Here is a 20,821-nt window from a genome sequence, read left to right on the forward strand (position 1 = left end):
CAGTCCTTCCAATGAACACCCAGGATTCATCTCCTTTAGAATAGACTGGTTAGATCTCCTTGCAGTCCAGGGGACTCTCAAGAGTCTTCTCCAACACCACAGTTCAAAAGCATCAATTCTTCAGCGCTCAGCTTTCTTCACAGTCCAACTCTCACATCCATACATGACCATTGGAAAAACCATAGCCTTGACTAGACGGACCTTTGTTGGCAAAGTAATATCTCTGCTTTTGAATATGCTGTCTAGGTTGGTCATAACCTTCCTTCCAAAGAGTAAGCGTCTTTTAATTTCATGGCTGCAGTCACCATCTGCAGTGCTTTCGGAGTCCAAAAAAATAAAGTCTGACACTGTTTCCCCATCTATTTCCCATGAAGTGATGGGACCAGATGCCATGATCTTAGTTTTTAGAATGTTGAGTTTCAAGCCAACTTTTTCACTCTCTTTCACTTTCATCAAGAGGCTATTTAGTTCTTCACTTTCTACCATAAGGGTGGTGTCATCTGCATAGCTGAGGTTATTGATATTTCTCTCGGCAATCTGGATTCCAGCTTGTGCTTCTTCCAGCCCAGCGTTTCTCATGATGTACTCTGCATATAAGTTAAATAAGCAGGGTGACAATATACAGCCTTGACGAACTCCTTTGCCTATTTGGAACCAGTCTGTTGTTCCACGTCCAGTTCTAATTGTTGCTTCCTGACCTGCATACAGGTTTCTCAAGAGGCAGGTCAGGTTGTCTGGTATGCCCATCTCCTTCAGAATTTTCCACAGTTTATGGTGATCCACACAGTCACAGGCTTTGGCATAGTCAATAAAGCAGAAATAGATGTTTTTCTGGAACTCTCTTGCTTTTTCCATGATCCAGCAGATGTTGGCAATTTGATCTCCGGTTCCTCTGCCTTTTCTAAAACCAGCTTGAACATCTGGAAGTTCACAGTTCACATATTGCTGAAGCCTGGCTTGGAGAATTTTGAGCATTACTTTACTAGTGTGTGAGATGAGTGCAATTGTGTGGTAGTTTGAGCATTCTTTGGCATTGCCTTTCTTTGGGATTGGAATGAAAACTGACCTTTTCCAGTCCTGTGGCCACTGCTGAGTTTTCCAAATTTGCTGGCATATTGAGTGCAGCACTTTCACAGCATCATCTTTCAGGATTTGGAATAGCTCCACTGGAATGCCATCACCTCCACTAGCTTTGTTCATAGTGATGCTTTCTAAGGCCCACTTGACTTCACATTCCAGGATGTCTGGCTCTAGGTGAGTGAACACACCATCGTGATTATCTGGGTCGTGAAGCTCTTTTTTGTACAGTTCTTCTGTGTATTCTTGCCACCTCTTCTTAAAATCTTCTGCTTCTATTAATTCTCTATTGTTGAAGAAACTGGGTTGCTTTATCCCATAGTGTCCCTCATTATAAATTCCGCTGCTTGTATCCCAAGAATGTCATTTAACATGTTCCTGTTTCTGTACTGCCTGTATATTCATATTTATATTTGAAGGCTTAATCAAAACCTGATTCAATTTTTGGCAAGAATTCTTTGGAGTTGCTACTGATCATCATGGACTAAACTACCATCACCACCACTAATTATCACGTCATGTCTAATTACCTCTATTCTAGTGATATTAGCAGCCTCTGGAAATCAAACCTAGATCATTTATCTCATTATGGATTGCAAAGTAGCTAGATGCAATTCTTCCTTCATCATTTACTAACTGGAAAGCTACAAAGTTAAACCTCCCTCCACTGATCATTTGGTTACCTGAGGTACAATGTACGTTCAAAAAAGTCAAGATAAATGTTTGATTCAATTCATTTACCAGTTTTCAAAATAATGAGTTGGTTCCCTAGCTTACTTCACAGTGTAGTCCTGTGTTTACAGTATCATTATGAAGTCATGTGTTTCAATCTGTTGCAGTTATACATGTTCAAATTGCTCCATCTTTGACATAGGAAACTATTCAAGTTGTTTCCTGAGTCCTTCTGACATACCTTCAGTAGATTTTAATAATGTCCATGCCTCCTGGTATAACAAGACGTTCCAGGCTTACCTTGGACAATTACTGCCCTGAATCAGCTACTTCTTCACAAAACCCCATTTCCTTTCTTGGGAAATGGTATTTAGAAACCTCACTCTGGACGAAGGATCTTTTTAAACTAATTAAACTTTCCTCTAACACTTTAACTATTAACTATCTACTATATCAACTATTATTAAAAGTTCAAATCACATACAAAAGGAAAAAACACTGCCAAAATCCTGCTGTTAAAAAAGATCCCTATCAATGCCAACAGGATTTACAAGCAAACATAAAGAAGTTCCCACTGACCAAAGAGAGACAATTTAAGCAGCAAATAAAAAAAATTATTGATTGCAACAGATTGAAATATATTAAGTATATTTAAAGTCCATGAGTTTATAATGATATTTCATAAAAGAGGAAGCAAAAATAAGTAACAAAAAATTTATAAAAATAAGTAACTTAAAAAGCAGAAACATCACTTTGCTAACACAGGTCCACATAGTCAAAGCTATGATTTTTCCCATAGTCACGTACAGATGTGAGAGCTGGACAGTAAAGAAGTCTGAGGGCCAAAGAACTGATGCCTTTGAATTGTAGTGTCGGATAAGACTCTTGAGAGTCCCTTGGACTACAAGGAGATCAAACCAGTCAATCCTAAAGGAAATCAACCCTGAATGTTCATGGAAGGACTGATTCTGAAGCTGAAGCTCCAATACTTTGGCCACCAGATGTGAAGAGCCCACTCACTGGAGAAGACCCTGATGTTGGGAAAAGATTGAGAGCAGGAGGAAAAGGGGACGACAGGGGATGAGATGGTTGGATGACATCACCGACTCAACGGACATGAGTTTGAGTAAACTCCAGAAGATAGCAGAGGACAGAGGAGCCTGGAGTGCTGCAGTCCATGGGATTGCAAAGAGTTGGACACGACTTAGCAACTGAACAACAACAACAACAAATAGTATTCTATAAAAAAGTGTGCATGTTCTGAGGGATGCATACCAAAGTATACAAGGGTAAAATGATCAGTGTCTGAGATTAGCTTTAAAATACTTCAGGAGGAAAAAAAAGAAGGGGGGGTGATAAACAAGTGTGACAAAATCTTGCTAACTGGTGAATATGAGTGATGGGTACAGAGGAGTTGATTATATTATTCTATATCCATGTGGAGTTCTCCAAAATAAAAAAAAAAATTAAAAAACAAAGTCAGTCCAGCAATTTAAGTCTTTTGGGGAAAAAAGCTCCAACATCAGATAAATTCAATTAATTCTTCAAAATGGAGTTTGGCAGTGAATTAGTATTCTTTCCCTTCCACAAAAAACAACCTTCCCTTACAGAGGAACTGTACAATTTCAAGAAGCATCGTACCCCAAGCCTAGGTACAAAATCTGCCCTATTTCTTTACCTCATTTTCATGTGTCTTTGCATTCTGCATTGTCTTCATGCTCAAAGACATGACCACAACTGGAGGAGGACCAACATCCTTAATTACGTTCACCAGGTCCGGTTTCAAGACCATTGCCTCAACTTTACACCAACTGATTGGCTGATTCAAGAGCTCTGAAAGAGAATAGATACAACAAATCAATAGCTATTTGCTGAAAAAGAAAAGCCATTATAATTCATCTGTAATTAACTGAGATGGTCTTCAATCCTACCTTCTACTAAGAAGGTCTTATAATAACAATAAACCACATTATTGGATTGTATACAAATCTTCGTGTGTGTATGTACACACATGTTCATTTTCCTGAGAAAAAAGTCCACAGCTTTATCAGACTTTTCAAAAAAATCCAAGACTCCAAAGAGGTTTATAAGAACAAAAACACTGCTTAGAGGAATCCAAAACAAAGTTTTAAGAAATTTATGAAGACAAAACAGAGTATCATAAATGCAAATACTGAAAAACACCAGGTAAGAGACCATACACACACTAGCCACACTGGGCAGTGAAATTTCGCTCCTTCAGAAGTAAGCAGTTCACCATATTGAACAGCTAGGCCATGTCAGCCAGGTCGGAAGGCCACAATGATAGCAACAGAATGAAGGACATGCCCGAATGTCTGTCTAGGTTAACTAAGGTCTCCCTCCCATTAAAATGTGAAGCATCAAAACAAGAGTGATTTCAAAAAAACCTCAAGGAAAATCTTAAAGAAACAAACATAAAAAATGAAGTGGTCACACTGAAATTAAGAGCCCAAGTCTTTAACATCTAAAAACCACATCTATCAGCAATTTACTGAGCATTCTGAAAGTAAATGTCTCCTTACGTGGATTTTTCACTTCAAGCCAACAAGGTCCTTTGATCTTTCTATTCATTAAGAACAGTTCCAGGCTGGATGTGTTGGTCCCAAATACATGAGAAAAAGTTTCTCCTTTCAAATCCTGAGGAAGCTGTGGCATTTCAGCCTGAAAAAGGCAAAGAAAAAAAAAATCTTTTTTTTTTTTTTTTGCTTAAAACTATTACTTCACATTTTCCAAACTCTGTATTTGAAATAAACAAAAGCCTCTCTATGAACCACCGGAAGAAATCTCTTTGATATATATGAAATGTAATTTGCCACATATGAGATCCAAAACAATTCACAGCACAAAACAAAAACAAATCACAATGACAAAATAATGCATCTTGATGACACCCATTAGAAGAAAAATGGGCCAAGAAGCTCCCTAAAAAGAGGATTTCTGTCCAAAGCTGTATATGCCTTACTGACGAATAGCCAAATAAGTATAACTCCATTATAAGAATGAAAGCAAGGGAGTGAGAATCATTCAAAATGCTTCCATGGTGCTTTACAACACCACTGTCAGACAAATCTTAAGTTTCCCTTTTCCAACATCATGAGATCAAAACACTAGAACGGAAGTAAAGAGAGGTTAAAGCCCAGTTAATTAACAACCTGCAGCAGTGACCTTGTGACCTTGTCTGTCACGGGAGCAAGAGCAGCACTACGGCAACACTACTGATGCTCTCCTCTCACCTCTTCACTGCTCAGACGGACACTTCAACAGACTAATGATGTTCAACTCCATCTTGTGCATTCGTTCCACTTGAAAAACAGTTGTGTCATTTCAACTTATCTTTTTACAAATGCATACTTGAAAGCTGAGAAAGCAATATAACCCATAGTCTACATATTTCAATTCATTTTAATTATTCATGACTATAAGTTCACTTAAGTGAACTGTGAGTTTGAAGAGCCCTGCCAGTACTCCTAATTAAAAGCCAGCTGAAAACTCAAAAATAGGAAAATGCCATTTTCAACCCAAATCCATTCATTTTCTTTTTTTTTATTTTATTTTTAAACTTTACAATATTGTATTGGTTCTGCCATATATCGAAACATTTTCTTTATTTGACTTACCGAGTATCTAACTTCCAAGTACTCAGATTTCTCCGGAACATCAGGTATCTCAAAAGCATAGTTCTTTTCCACTACCTGGGTAAGTTGATAGTTAAAAATCATTAAGACAAAGAAACTTCAAAAATTAAATTGACAAGCATTAAATATACCAAAAAAAGCATCTTTCCCCACCTTTCATCTGGGATGAAAAATACCTAGTGACAAAATGTTTAAGACTTCTGTGGGACACTAGAGAATGTAGATATATTTGCATTCAAGAGAGGCAATGAAACATTAAAAATGTTTACAATGTTGATGCACTAAATCATTTGCTACTCTTTGATACGCTTACTCCTTGGAAGAAAACTTATGACCAACCTAGATAACATATTGAAAAGCAGAGACATTACTTTGCCAACAAAGGTCCGTCTAGTCAAGGCTATGGTTTTTCCTGTGGTCATGTATGGATGTGAGAGTTGGACTGTGAAGAAAGCTGAGCACCGAAGAATTGATGCTTTTGAACTGTGGTGTTGGAGAAGACTCTTGAGAGTCCCTTGGACTGCAAGGAGATCCAACCAGTCCGTCCTAAAAGAGATCAGTCCTGGGATTTCTTTGGAAGGAATGATGCTAAAGCGGAAACTCCAGTACTTTGGCCACCTCATGCGAAGAGTTGACTCATTGGAAAAGACTCTGATGCTGGGAGGGACTGGGGGCAGGAGGAGAAGGGGACAACAGGATGAGATGGCTGGATGGCATCACTGACTCGATGGACATGAGTTTGAGTGAACTCTGGGAGTTGGTGATGGACAGGGAGGCCTGGCGTGCTGCGATTCATGGGGTCGCAAAGAGTCTGACATGACTGAGCGACTGAACTGAACTGAACTGATACTAAGCAACTCCATCTTGCTAGAAAAATTAGTAATAAACATTATAATTACAGCATACCTGTACTGAATGCTTGCTATATACACCAAGGACTGATCCAATATCAATTAACTGACTTTACTCTTCCAACAGCTCTTGAAACAGGGCCCCATTTCTCAGGTGAAGAAAGAGGCCCAGAGAAGTCACTCAGCACTCGTCCAAGGTCACAGACCAGGATGTGGTAGAGCTAGCACTTAAAGCACCAGTCCCTACACTCTTCACCATTACATCACATTGCTTCTAGAACTTTAGAGAGACTTGATCCATCAGCCACAAGTCAAAGCTCAAATATTTCAGTTAGCCTCATCTTCAGCAACTCAATCCTCCCTTTATTACAAACACTGTTAATAGCCAGTGTCCTGAGGGAGTTACAGCCCTACAACTATGGCCAAAGGCATCAATATCTCACTACAATCAAGACAACTAACTAATCAATATGTATCACATGAACAGAAGAACTTTATCCTATCAGAAATAGCATCACAGTTCCTGACTTTTAAAGATTTAATCTTGTGACCAAGACAACTTAGCAATAAACCAATATAAACAAGATGAGAACAGTTTCTCCTCCATTTCAGAATAAGAAGACAAGATATGCTTCAAGTATTGGAAGCCATTACTTTACTACATGTTACCTTTTTATTCAAACTGATGAACATTATTTTCTACAGTTTAAAGAGAAAGACAAAACTGTTTTTATGCATCTATGTTAACATATTGGTTTTATATTGATATCTATGAAATTTCCATAAATCAGGAAACTAACAAACAACTAATACACAGAACTGAAAAAATTATCACCAAATACAAACCTTGGACTTGAATTTCATAATCTTATATTTTGCTGCTATTTTCTCATCAAATTCATCATAAACATCCTTCATGGTAACTGGAGTTCCACTTTCTTTCCCCGTATTTAGATCAACTTTCTGCTTTCCCATGGAGAGGGCAGGCAAGGGGAGGGGAAAAAAGTATCTGTAAATAAGATCTTCTTGACTACCAGAAACCCAGTCTAAATCAATTTTCATCTTTACCCACTCAAACATCTAACAGAACAAGGTGAATTCAAAGATACAAATAGACCCAAAAATATACTAAATCCAGTGCCCAATTCCTCCCAATGACATCACAAAAGCAAACCAGATATAAAGATGACCAATCGTACAAAATGGGAGAATAATGTTATAAATCTTGACCAAAATGCTTCACAGTTCAACTGAGATGGGGAGGGGCTGGGGCTGAGAGGGGAGTGTGGATGTTAAGGCCAAATAAAAAGGGTCAGCAAATGGAACTGACTCTGTTAAATGGCTGTGGAGTGAGTGAGTGAGTGAGTTAAGTCACTCAGTCATGTCCAACTCTTTTCGACCCATTCGACGGCTCCTCTGTCCATGGGATTCTCCAGGCAAGAATACTGGAGTGGGTTGTCATTTCCTTCTCCAGGGGATCTTCCTGACCCAGGGACCGAACCCAGGTCTCCCGCATTGCAGGCAGACGCTTTAACCTCTGAGCCACCAAATGGTTGTGGAGGAAAGAGCAAAAGCATGAAAACTGGGCCAAATGTCATGTCCTATTTTAGAGCCATATATTCTCAACCCCGATAATTATGCAAACGGACAGTTGAGGGATAGACAGCTTTATATACTGAAACTCAGGCACTTTGATGCTCTAACAAGTTGAAAAACAGCATTTTACTCCATTTCCCCACTTTTCCAAATGTCTAATGGAGCTGCTGACTATCAGGGGGTCATAAGGCAGGCAATAAGAAAGGACCATAAAGGGACTTCCCTGGAGGTCCAGTGGCTAAGACTCCATCTCCCAATGCAGGGGGCCCGGGATTCAATCCCTGGTCAAGGAACTAGATCCCATATGCCACAACTAAGAACCAGGAGTATTTTTTAAAAAACAAAGGACCATCCAGGGTGTAGATAAGTCTCAGCCCTATCGAAGGACCAGGTTGGTGGCAGAAGATAGAATGAATGCACTTGGAATTTAAAGCTATATACTTAAGTGTTACCATTTCACGGGGAAGGAAACAGAGCGATCGCTCAATGTTTTTCACCATGACACAACAGCTCACGTGGGTTTCAGCAGATTCGATCCAGACCTTGCCAAACAGAAATACCACACCTGAAAGAATAAGTAAAAATCATGGAACAGTAAACATTTCAATTATATCACATTAAAGGGATGACATAAAAGCTCACTGAATGTGTCCACACATGTATGCTTTCATGTTAAGTCATTTTCTGCATCAAATTTGTATCCACTGCCCAATCTCAAAGACCAATTCCTTTACTCAGTACCTATGCTGTATGGCAATATCACACCGGTAAAACCTGGGACCGCCGGGGCGACAGGGAATAGAGTGAGGATCTAACTTGGTGGAAACATTCACCCTAGAAGTAGGGAAACATCCCAGATAAATGCAGACAAGCCTCAGCTATCAGGGCGACATCCCAGGTCTGAGTAGACACCCTGCGTCAGTGCAGAAACCCCTGGGGAATTAGACATGCCACCTCAATGCAGACACACCTCGAAAACTAGGGAGACATCCTAGATCAGTGTAGGGGGGAAAACATTTTCCCTAGAACAGGATTACCCAGATTAAGAGAAATCAAAAAAGCAAACTATTCTCCAACAAATCTCCTATTTAAACCTCTTGTGAAAACTCTGAGAATACTAAATTCCTTTTCAGCACTTGTACTTACCAACAAAAACTAGCATTTCTATGTAAGGATAACTATGTATGGTGTATCAGTAGTCTTCTGTACATAAAATTGTGTTTTGGAAAAACGTAACTGATCTCATATCTTATTCCATATAACAGTAAATATCTCAGAGCTCAACTATTATCTCCTAATTCACCCTTTCTACTTCACAGACTACCAAAGACATCTGGCTGGAAAGCATTTGTATTGTTCCTCTCTCTCCTATTTCAGTTTAACAAATGGTCTAGGAACCAAATCAGGAGACAAGCTCCTTTTGAGATCCCTAATTGATGTACACCACAAAATAGACCAAGCCTTTCTGGACATCAAGTCATTGTTCATCAAAACTAGCCATCAAAAAATGACTCTGCACTGCTATATTTAAAATGGATAACCAACAAGGACCTGCAGTACAGCACAGGGAACTCTGCTCAATGTTATGTGGCAGCTTGGATGGGAGGAGTGTTTGGGGGAGAATGGGTACATGTATATGTATGGTTGAGTCCCTTCACTGTTCACCTGAAACTGTCACAACATTGTTTGTTAATTGGCTATACCTCAATACAAAATCGGAGAAGGCAATGGCACCCCACTCCAGGACTCTTGCCTGGAAAATCCCATGGATGGAGGAGCCTGGTGGGCTGCAGTCCATGGGGTCACGAAGAGTTGGACACAACTGAGAGACTTCACTTTCACTTTCAATATAAAATAAAAGGTTGGAAAAAAAGAAAGGACTCCAGAGATTTGACAGTCAACCTAAAAGATGGCCACTATGCAAAATCCTGGGCTCTGTGAATAATTAGATAGCAGCCATCAACACAGCCATTCAACAGGGCCACTTGCCTGAGACACTAAGAAAATTCTGGCACAAGCAAAGGCTACTGTTCACAAGGCCAATTACTCCAGTTTCACAAGATAGTTCATCAGTGCTTCCTTTTGTCACATGTTCTAGTAGAAATAAGACCATCTAAGAATTCTCATTTCTCCAGATGATTAAAATTCTTAGAAGAGTTGTGTAATTTTCAGCTGGGGTAAAAGAGGTGGGGGTGGGGGGAAGATAGGGGAGAGGGAAGGGAGGACTGTGGGGATGATTAAAAAAGAAAAAAGTCACAGTAGCTCAGAAAATTAAAAGTCATCCTCACAACAGTTAGAGACGAAAAAACAAAATTCTATGCAAAGAAAAATAAAGACCCTAATATTGAATTCAAAGATTCAAATAGCTCATTTTACAGTCAAACTAATATCACACTTCATGCAACACATTTGACACTGTTTATGCCTCATTTGCCACAAAAAGATCATGGTAAACAAAGATTACATTCCCCTTAAAGTTACTAGCTGAAGCCAGGTGCAGTCAGGATTATTCAACCTTGAAAAAGTCATAATGAAGACAGGATATCTTCCCATATGCAAAGAGTAAGATTCTTTTCATAATTATGGAGCATTCAGCAACAACTGACTGACTTAGAATCTGTAAGAAAGTGAGAAACAATAACAGGGTCTTTGGGAGTACTTCGTTTTTATTAGCAGCATTGATTTCAGCAAGGCTCAGTGATCATTACCTGCTATCAAGATGAAACTGTTCAACCCTCTAAGATTACAGGACTTTTTTTTTTTAAGCCATCTTATTTAACCCGTTGGCATCAATCACAGAGGACAAAACTTCAGAAGCACCATGGAATCACAGAGTGGATTGCGGGTGCCAAGCTGAGCCCTCTGCAACTGAGCCCTCTCCACTTTATCTTTTGGAGCCTCAGCTTCCTCTGCTTTAAGTGTATAACTAGAGATGATGATCTCTGACACCTTTTGCAGCACTAGAAATCTCCTTTTAACCTAGCAATAAGAAGACAGGCCAATAACAGACTGATACCTCTTTCAACTGCGAAGTATTTCCCAATAGTGGTTGAAAAGGCGCATCCATGACTATGGTTGGGGTATGATGGGGGTCACAGAAGGGGCTCTTAGGCCAGTTTGGAGGACTAGGAAAATTCCAGGAGACAATACTGGGGGTGGGGGGAGTCAGGTGAGGAAGGAAAGGGATATGGTATAAAGAGCAGCAAGTACAGACTATTCTAGGACACAGAAGTCCCACAGAGCAGGCAAGAGAAGCCTTGTTAAGGAATTTGGACTGTAAGTTGCATGCAGCAGCCACTGTGGGTTTTCTGTACTGAAGAGCTGACGTCCGAAGCCATCATTCAGGTTGCCATGTGAGGGATGACAGCTGAGGAATCAATGAAGAGGTTGGTGTTGGGAGCAGGAAGGGCTCAAAGGTGGGAGTTTTGAGAAGATAGCTTGTCTAGTTTAGGAGGAGAAAATGAGTAGACTTGGTGAGGAAAGTGAGGAGGGGAGGGGACTCAAGGCGGGCTCTCAGATTTCTGGTTTTGATGGGACCATGAATCAAGTCAGGGAATAAAATCCTGCAAGGAATGGATACAGTAAGGCACAGGGGGGTGGCTCCGGGATGGGTAGGCCCACCATTCATCCAATTCCAGAGCACTGGCTATGAGGCTGTGCTTCAGGGAGGTCCCTGGAAGCTGTACAATAGAGCCATCCTGGGTTTAATTTCCAAAGCCTCGTGAAATCACACTTGCCAGCCCACCTGGCACCAGCAAGTTACAAAACAGTCAAAGAGGTAAGAGCATCTAACCAGATGGTCTTGCCCTAGAGCTTAAGTAGATGAGATACCATTTCTAAGACTACTGACATCTTCACCTGAGCAGCGAACACATGGCAGTTTGCTACTCAAGCAGCTGTGCCAGTTTCAGCACTTTGATAAGTGGAGCATATTAATACTGCCGCCTCCCAAGAGACCAGTACCATTTTCCCAGTGCAAGCCAATCCCTGAGTATCTCGGTGGTAAATCTGGCTCCAAGTCTGAGAGTTTAATACTTAGTCCTCAAGAAACCATTTGGAAAGATTCCGTTTGTACCTGCCCTTCGATTCAGATATGGATCTGAATAAAGGCAACTGTTTAAGGGTGTATACTGTCTTTTTTCTGAATCTGACATGCCTTGTCCTGCCTGGCCCCACAGTGCAGAAGGGCTCAAATAGCACAGAGGAAACGGGAGCCCTCCTGGCTCTCTGTGAGGAGGACCTACAACTTAGCCTTGATTCCTCCTTTCTCTCAAACGCCACATCCATCCATCATCGAGTTCATGTCAAAGTACAAGTAAAAAGAACTGACTTCTCTCCTTCTCCACACCTGCCCGAGATAGACTGAGCTTCAGGTCTTCTACACTCCCTACTCTGGCCCTGGCCACATCCACACACGTGCAGGCTTTTCTCCATATAAACCACATGGTTCCTGTTCAAATGTAAACCCAATCATGGCCCCACTCTACCCTCACCCCTGCACCCCACACTGAAAATCCTCCCCTGCCTTGCCACTGTTCTTAAAGTAAGGTCTCAACGCCTCAGCGCAGCTTTCAAGGTCCCTCACCGTCCAGCCTTTGCCTTTTCTCCAACTTGATTTCCAACCAATCTTGTCATCTGACTACTCTGCTACAACCACTCAGGTCTCCTCCTTTCTCTCCCCGGGCCTCTGCACTTCTGGGTTCCTCGGGCTGAAATACTCTTTCCTCAGCTCTGAACATACCTCAAAACCCAGCCCAATGGTCATTTCCTCAGATAGGCCTTCCCTGGTCACCCCCCAAATAACTGCCTTTACCCCACTAGAATGAAAGCTCCACCAGGACAGGGAATTTGCCCAGCTTGTTCACCCCATCTCAGGGCCTGGCATGTGGCAGGTGTTCACACTGCTGAAGGAACCAATTAGTGATTGATTCCACTTTAAGTGCATTCCAATATGTTCAGATACATCGATGGTGAATTCCAAGCACACACTGCAAAACTACAAATAACCAGTTTTTGGAATAAGAGTCTGTAAAGATTATTCACACCACAAACTCTCTCCATCCAGGTGACTCACGAACTTTACAGTGAGTGAGTGTTGTTCTCTTACTATGTACATGAGGGCAGAGCCTGTGCCAATTACAATCACTAAAGCACTTCAGGAAAAGGTGCCATTCTGTGTTAAAGACATTTGAGTTACTGTATGTAAATATATGATTACCTGGTTGGCTGTACGGATCTTCATAAGCATCCAGCCAATAAAACTGAAATACTTGTTCCTCATCAGCTCCTTTTACCAGTGGGAGGTGACTGGAATCCACTTGAACTTCCAGGGCTGAGAAACTGCTGTCATCTTCCTGATCCATGTCCCAACAAGAGACATCTGGGAGAAAACTTGCTCTGCAAAAATCACATTTTCAAAAACCTTACAAAATCCAACAGAGTAAGTGTAGCGCTACTTGGCCGAGAAATCATAAAATGCTCTTACGAGGAGGATGTGGTCCCTTTCCCAGAATCAGCCTTGTGTTTTGCCTCCTCTGCTGGCTCCCTCTCTTGGCACAAAGTCTTGGCAGCCACGGGCTCCACATCCACCTCCTCAGCTTCCATGGGCTCATCAAAGTCGCCATCTTCAAATTCCATTGCTCCCGACTCCTCCTTGTCATCTGTACACAGTGGCGGCCCGGGCTCTCCTGAGGGTGACGTCACACATTCCCATCACGTGTTGCTGCCAGCGAGCACAAAAACTTCCCCAACGGTGCAACAGCAGACTACCCCTGGCCCACGTGTTATTTGCCTTGCTCTTCAATTCCCAAATTGGATGTTTTTAACTTTTCCTGCTATGAATTCAAACCTTTCTCAGGGAAACTGCCTACTGCAAGCCCTTCAAATTCTTTTCCACTTCCTCCTTCATGGGGCCTCCATCTTTTGACAGCACTGTGCAACTGCTTAACACCCTTGCAATTCTGTTTGACAGCAGACTTACCAGCAAATTCAGCACATGTAAGAGGAGCAGGAGTTAATGAAGGCTCTCTCCTTGAGGCTGGGGGAGTGGTTTTTCCTGAAGGAGCTGCCTGTCAATGTTTTTAAATGTTTAGTCAGTTAGACCTGCATACTAAAAATATGCAACTGTCCTACCCTGACCAGAGATAATGACAGTTCCCATTTATAAAATGATTTTATGTATTATTAATATAACAGCTTCAATTATTTTACTGTTACCTAGGTTTAGAGGGAAAAAAAAAAAACACTTGTTTCCAGGAAGAAAATGATTGCATTTAGCACAGTTGTAATACCTATAATAAACACATACCAGTTACTACAAAATTTACTATGAAAAAAGCAGGCACATGGTATTTTTTAAATGTATGAAACTATATAATGAAACAGGAGTCCTAATTTAAAACAAAAACAAGAACAAATTCAAAGGCATTTCGCTCACATAGAAAAGCAACAATGTTAAGTTTTAAGCAATAATGTAAATCAAGACTGAAGGTATTTCCACACTATACCTTGGGGGTGTGCACAGAGAAAGGATTCAGTGAAGCTCCACTGGATCTTTTCTTTTTTGGTATTATTACAGGTGGTGGAGTTATTTGTGGTGTCTAGGAGGGGGTAGACAGACATTCACTGCCATGCTTGTTTTACCACAAGACACAAAAAGTACATTTCTTCCCCCAATGAAGCCCAATGAGCAAAGTACTTTTTTCCCTCCCTGCTCCCCCCACACATCTATGTTCATGCAGTGAGGTTACTATAGTAACAATACCACAGACTCACTAGAAAACCAGAATAGATACTGACTCCACCCTTCATCAATTTTTTTTCTTTTTAAAACTTAACATACTTCTCCCTTACCCTTCCAGAATATTACATTTCAAAACTGTCAAGCCTGAACTACACAGTGTTGGTTAGTCATTTTAATTGAGGATCACTTAGAAAGAAGCACATCTCTAACAAGAGTTCAGTCTTGCTGTAAAACAGCCCAATTGTAAATTCCAGTACAGCTGAACCTGTCTGAGGTGTACGAGGGACAGCTCACCAACTCTTCCCTCACCCCCACTTAGAATTCAGGACGAGGATCTCACGCCTGACTGTGCAGACTGACAGGCTTCAATCTATTTCAGGCACATACACGGCAGCAACTGAGCGCAAGCAGCGTGCCTTCCCAGCACTGACTCGTGTGTATTCTGACTACCTCAAACACAGCCCCACACAGCCCAATCCACAGTCAGCAGAGCCTAGAGTGGCTAGAAACTATTCACCTAAAATGGTGAGAAGAAACCAATTTGAAGGGCTGGTTTTGGTTTGGAGGTTTGTTTTGGTTGGGGTTTTGGTGGTGGGGTTGTCACTGGATTTTGTTGCGCTTTCTAGCAATTAAGTCTGTTTCATATTAATTACTGAATTGTTTCTTCAGCCCAGGTTAACCTGAAAATTTGACAACTCCTGGAGATTCACTTACCTCAGTGTTCAGGTCCTGTAGAATGTCACCTAACAGATCATCCTTGGACAAGTCAACAGCTTTCTGGAAATTAAAAAGGCAGAGAGAATGAGAAAGTCCTGCACTTCACATTTTCAGAGTAAGGATCAGGGAAAGGAAGAACCTGGCCAGTCACTCTTCAACCCTCACTCTGAGGACTTCTCTACTATTCACAGATCTTTACCACCACTGACCTGAACATAACTCCTAAACCCCAAGCCCCTGCCCTCTGTTTTCTGCTTTATTCCATAATCCTCCTGCTAATCACCAAAATAAACACAGTCAGTTCAGCTTTCTGGTTTTCTCTTCTATCTCCAAGTCACAACCACTGAGATAGGAGATGCCTCAATCTACCCAGAAATCTACACTGAACTTAGTGACTGAGATTGGGAAAGTAATACTCAAATATTTGAGTTCAAACATATTGGGACCTCCCTGGCAGTCCAGTGGTTAGGACGTGGTACTTTCACTGAGAGGGCCTGGGTTTGATCCCTGTTCGGGGAACTAAGACCCCACAAGCCATGCAGTGTGACCAAAAAATATATAAAAAATAAAAAAACAAAACAAAAACATACTGGGCATCTATTATCTATATAATCAAATGTTAAATATAATCAAAGATCAAGCTCATCTGAAACCAGGGGACTAGCCTGGCAGCCTTCAGGAGATCATTTGTTTACAGCTACGGGGAATCTGACAAAAAAGGTAAACTATGAACAAACAGGAATCTTTGCTGCACAAAGGAACAGGCAAATATAAGAAAACATGAGACTCACATCTACAGTTTTCCTCCCAGCACTGGCAATGAACATTGATTTGATGTTGTTCGGTTTTGTCACAGCAGCCCTCTTAACAGTCCTCTTATCTTTGTTGCATGCTTTATTATCTTTTCCTGTTGGAAGAGAATTTATTTAGAAACACGCAACAGCAAAAATCAAAATGGAAAACCAAAAAAAGCATGGTCACCTGCCCTCTGTATATGAGACTCTGACAAGCAAAATGTTAAAAATTCAAAACACAAAACTGAAATTTTATGCAAGGCACATAGGAAATAATCTTTTAAATGGGCTGAATTCACGGAAACTTGGACTGAATGTTACTATAAAAATGGAAGAAAGGCCAGTAAAATATCAAGATGAGTTACTGAGACTGTTTGATCGTTATTGTTAATGTGAACAGAAAGCTTTTTAAAAGGTGGGGTTTATTTTCCCATAGAAATAAAAAGATCAAGCTCATCTGGAACCAGGGGATTAGCTTTGCAGCCTTCATGAGATCATCATTTTAGTGTGATACTGACCCTGACAAGAAAATTGAACTATGAAGAAAGAAGACTACCAGTTGTGATACTGTAGCATCCTAGTTTCCATTTTATGAGCAACAGTAGCTGGACATGTAACAACAGGTCCTAGCAATACTTAACAGCATGCAGACACTTGCTCCATAAAGAACAACTTGTGCCATGTTTTCTCTTCTGGGCATGTAGAAACTACCTGCAAACTCCTCTACTACTGTCAATTTTACTCTTGCTTTCTGACTCATCCCAGAGCAGCCTGCACCTACCAAAGACCCAGAGTGAATAGATAACATAGTGTGGTAGTGGCATACGAATAGACAGACAGACCAGATGAAATACAATATGGAGCCAGAAAAAGCCCAAATTACTTATGGAAATTTAACACAGAATAAAAGTGACATCTCAAATCACTGAGAAAAAATGAACGTTTTCATAGTTTCATGAGTTGGCTACTCATTTGTGGTTTCCCTGGTGGCTCGATGGTAAATCATTTGCTTGCAATGCAGGAGACCTGGGTTCGATCCCTGGATTGGGAACAGCCCCTGGAGAAGGGAATGGCAACCCATTCCAGTATTCTTGCCTGGAGAATTCCATGGACAGATGAGCCTGGCAGGCTATAGTCCAAGGGGTCAAAGAGTCTGACACAACTGAGCTATTAACACTTTCACCCATTTGTAAAGAAATAAATCAGTATAAACACCATACGGGAGAATTCCCTGGTTGTCCAGTGGTTAGGACTCAGTACTTTCACCACCAGGGGTCCAGGTTCAATTCCTGGTTGGGAAACTAAGATCCTGCAAATCACAAGTTGAACTCCAAACAGACCACAGGTCAAAATTTTTAAAATGAAGTTATACAAGTACTTTAATAAAAAAGGCAAATTCCTTGTAACCTGGCTGTGGGGCAAGTCTTTCTAACTATGATTCAAAATCCATCTGCAAGAAAAAAGAAAGGAATGATAAATGCAATTATATCAGAAACAGGTTTAAAGACCAAAGAGGAGAAAATTTTTGCAATATGTTTTGCAGAGGAAAAAAAACAACTTCACTGGTATTAAAAAAAAAAAAAATGCAGAACCCAAAGGGAATGTGGGCAATAAACATGAACACATGGTTCATGTTAAAAAATACTATGAAGTTTTATGAAAGATGCCCAACTTCATGTGTAAAAGAAATGCAAATGTCATTTCTCATATATTAGAGGGTCAAAAATTTTAAAAGCTTGACAATACATTTTCTTGGCGAGGCCATGGTGTCTAAATGGACACTCAAATGTTGCTCACAGGAGTGTAAAATGGCACAATTCCTATGGAGAAGAATTTGGAACTATCTCATGAAACTTTATGTGCATGTATTCTCTAAGCCAGCAATTCCACCTCAACAAATTTTCCCTGAGGAAAATACTGTATGCAGTTATTCAATGTGGTATCATCTGCAAGAGCTAATTACTGAAAATCTAAATGTCCACTCAAGTAAACCATCTGAACAAACCATGGTACAACCATTGATGGAATACTATGCAGCCATACAGAAATGAGCAAGCAAGGAAGAACGCTCTCTAAGTGAGGATATGAACTGATTTTCAGGATATCTTCTTAAGTGAAAAAATGCCAAGTACAAAAGCATCTATAGAAAATATCTTTTGTGTAAGAAAGAAAAGGAAATTAAAATACGTATACAGAATTCCATTTCTGGGCATACGCCCAAAAGAATTAAAAACAAGTGTTCAAACAAAAACTGGTACACAAAACTTCATATCAGCACTGTTCACAGTAATTGAAAGAAGGAAACAACCCAAGTGGCCTATAACTAATAAATGAATAAATGAAATGTGGTCTATCCTTGCAATCTGATAGTATCCTTGCAATCTGACAGTAGCCCTGAAAAGGAATGAAATACTGATTCACGCGTAACACGAATGAACCTTGAAAACACTATGCTAAATGAAACAGGCCAGAAACAAATTGCAACTCTATGAAATACTCAAAACAGGCAAATTCAGAGACAGAAAGCATATCAGTAGTTGCCAGAGCTGAGGGAAGGAAGACTGAGGAATGACTGCTTAATGAGTATGGGTTTCCATCTGGGATGAGAAAATGTTCTGGTCATGAGTACAAACACTGTTGATGCACGAAATGTCACAGATGATAAATTTTCTGTTATATATTTTTAATGTGCCTAAGAATATGAAAAGATATAGCACATTTGTGAAAAACATAAGACAGGGGAATTTAATTTTGTCAAGAGATCATTTGGAGCAGTTTGAAGAGCAAATATAGGCAATGGTCAAAATGTTTAGTAAACAAAATTCAGGTCCTAATAAAGAGCCTCAAAAGAGAAGGTCAATACTGGTTTGACTAGCAAGGAAGGCTTCACTAAGGGGCTTTAATATCACAGTCTACATTAGCAGGTATAAGACAGAAGAACAACAGGAAACAAAGAAAGAACAGGAGTCAACATTTGAGATGAAATTTTTCCACAATTTTAGAGCTCCTGTTTTGATTTGTTTGTTTATGTAGGTTTTTTTGGGTTTTTTTTTTTTTGTTTTTTTTCGGCCAAACACTTGTGGCTTGCGGGATCTTAGATCTTACTTCCCCATCAGGGATGGAACCCATGCCCTTGGCAGTGAAAGTGTGAAATCCTAACCACTGGACAGCCAAGGAATTCCCTTATCCCTTTAAAAATGTCAGTGTCATGAAAGACCAGATGGGGAAGAGAGGAGGGATGGTGCTGCTCTGCTAAATAAGACTAAAGAGACATGAAAATCCAAATGGAGACTGCACTTCTAAAAACAGCTATAAAAGGTATTATTGGACTAACTGGAGGATCTTAATCAGGATAAAATCTTAGATAATATCATGAAAATGGTACTGCAGCTAAGGAGACAAGCCCTTGTTCTTATGAGATCACCACTGAAACATGGAGAGTTAAGTGTTGTGCTGTCTACAACTTAGTTTCAATAAATTCACCAAAAACAAAGCCTGTGTGTATATGTCTGGGAAGGTAGAAGAGGGACAAAGTAAACAAATGTCACAAAATGTCAACAATGTACAAATTAAGGTCCAGACTTTCTGATAAGGGTGAGAGAGCAGATTTCAGGCTTTGTGGCCACATGTCTCTTAAGCTGTTGCGTATTTTTCTTTCCACTTTTCTTCTTTTTTTAAACACTCATTAAAAAGGTAAAAGCCTACCATTCTTAGCTTGAGCTATATAGTGCAGGTATGATTTCCTTCTGAGGTAAGGAAAGTCATCATGGTGATGGCTATACTACTGTGACTATACTAAAGCCACTAAAATGTTCACTTGAGCAGAATTGTATGGTATGTTAATTATATCTCAGTAAAGCTATTCTAAAATAAACCAGCTCTAAGTGACCCACAGAATGTTGGCCAGTGATCTATCACTTGGTGGTAATAATGAACTAAATAAAAAAAAAATATGAAGAAAATTTCCACCTCTCATTTTACAGGAACGAAATCGGGCTTGTTGACTCAAAATTTTTTTTGCCAATGATTGTGATAGCTATGAGAATATAACACATTCATTCATATCGTTTTAAATTTCAATTAAACAAAGCAAGTTGACAGAAAATCGAAGCCTTGTTATTGTACTGTGCTTCTATCAAAGAGCTAAAATCCTAAGTAACTTCAGCAGGAATGAAAAGACATCACTTATGCTTGTAGCCCTCAAAATCAGCAAATCTAAAATGACCACAGCACTGAAAATTCTAAAATAAGTAAGACTAAACTCTTTGGATAGAGAGATGTGAAACTTCATTTCCTGGTTGTTTTTGCTTTCCGTGTTTAATTTTCTACATAACTACACTTCTTTCAATATTAGAACATTTTCTGTACTCAAACACAATTGTGGTAGGTCCGTTTTCCCTGAAGAAACTGTGTCAAAGTACCAAGTCATCCGAAATTTTAGACAATTCCTTAAATCTCAAAATGGCCCTCTTAAAAACAAAATGCAGGTACCTTTCTCATGGGAATCAAGAGCATCATCTTCAAGGTCATCATCAAAAATTTCCCGGCCATCCTCCACATAGCCAATACCATCTGCAGGAACAAAATTTCATATTAGGATCAAATTTCTAAATGTAGCCAATATTTTGCCCATGACAAAAAAACAAAAATCCCCAATCAGATGCTCTCCTGGTCCACGTCATTTTAAAATGCAGCAGAATCCTGTTCAACCAAAAG

General features: G+C 40.1%; 1 protein-coding gene across 6 annotated transcripts in view; it reads right to left on the reverse strand.

The window, feature by feature from the left end:
* Positions 1-20,821, reverse strand: part of POLA1 (DNA polymerase alpha 1, catalytic subunit) — a 295,127-nt gene that overhangs the window by 265,585 nt on the left and 8,721 nt on the right. For all 6 annotated transcript variants that reach the window (XM_059883482.1, XM_005228356.5, NM_001206065.1 and 3 more), the window contains exons 4-15: positions 20,597-20,677; positions 16,103-16,218; positions 15,309-15,371; positions 14,359-14,451; positions 13,833-13,920; positions 13,338-13,539; positions 13,071-13,249; positions 8,305-8,417; positions 7,103-7,219; positions 5,388-5,462; positions 4,293-4,431; positions 3,428-3,582 (exon numbers count right to left, since the gene is read on the reverse strand). In XM_059883482.1, coding sequence (XP_059739465.1) covers positions 3,428-3,582; positions 4,293-4,431; positions 5,388-5,462; positions 7,103-7,219; positions 8,305-8,417; positions 13,071-13,249; positions 13,338-13,539; positions 13,833-13,920; positions 14,359-14,451; positions 15,309-15,371; positions 16,103-16,218; positions 20,597-20,677 — 1,421 coding nt within the window. The remainder of the gene's footprint in view (positions 1-3,427; positions 3,583-4,292; positions 4,432-5,387; positions 5,463-7,102; positions 7,220-8,304; positions 8,418-13,070; positions 13,250-13,337; positions 13,540-13,832; positions 13,921-14,358; positions 14,452-15,308; positions 15,372-16,102; positions 16,219-20,596; positions 20,678-20,821) is intronic.

Source organism: Bos taurus, chromosome X (assembly GCF_002263795.3).
Source record: "Bos taurus isolate L1 Dominette 01449 registration number 42190680 breed Hereford chromosome X, ARS-UCD2.0, whole genome shotgun sequence".
NCBI classification, from domain to species: Eukaryota; Metazoa; Chordata; class Mammalia; order Artiodactyla; family Bovidae; genus Bos; species Bos taurus.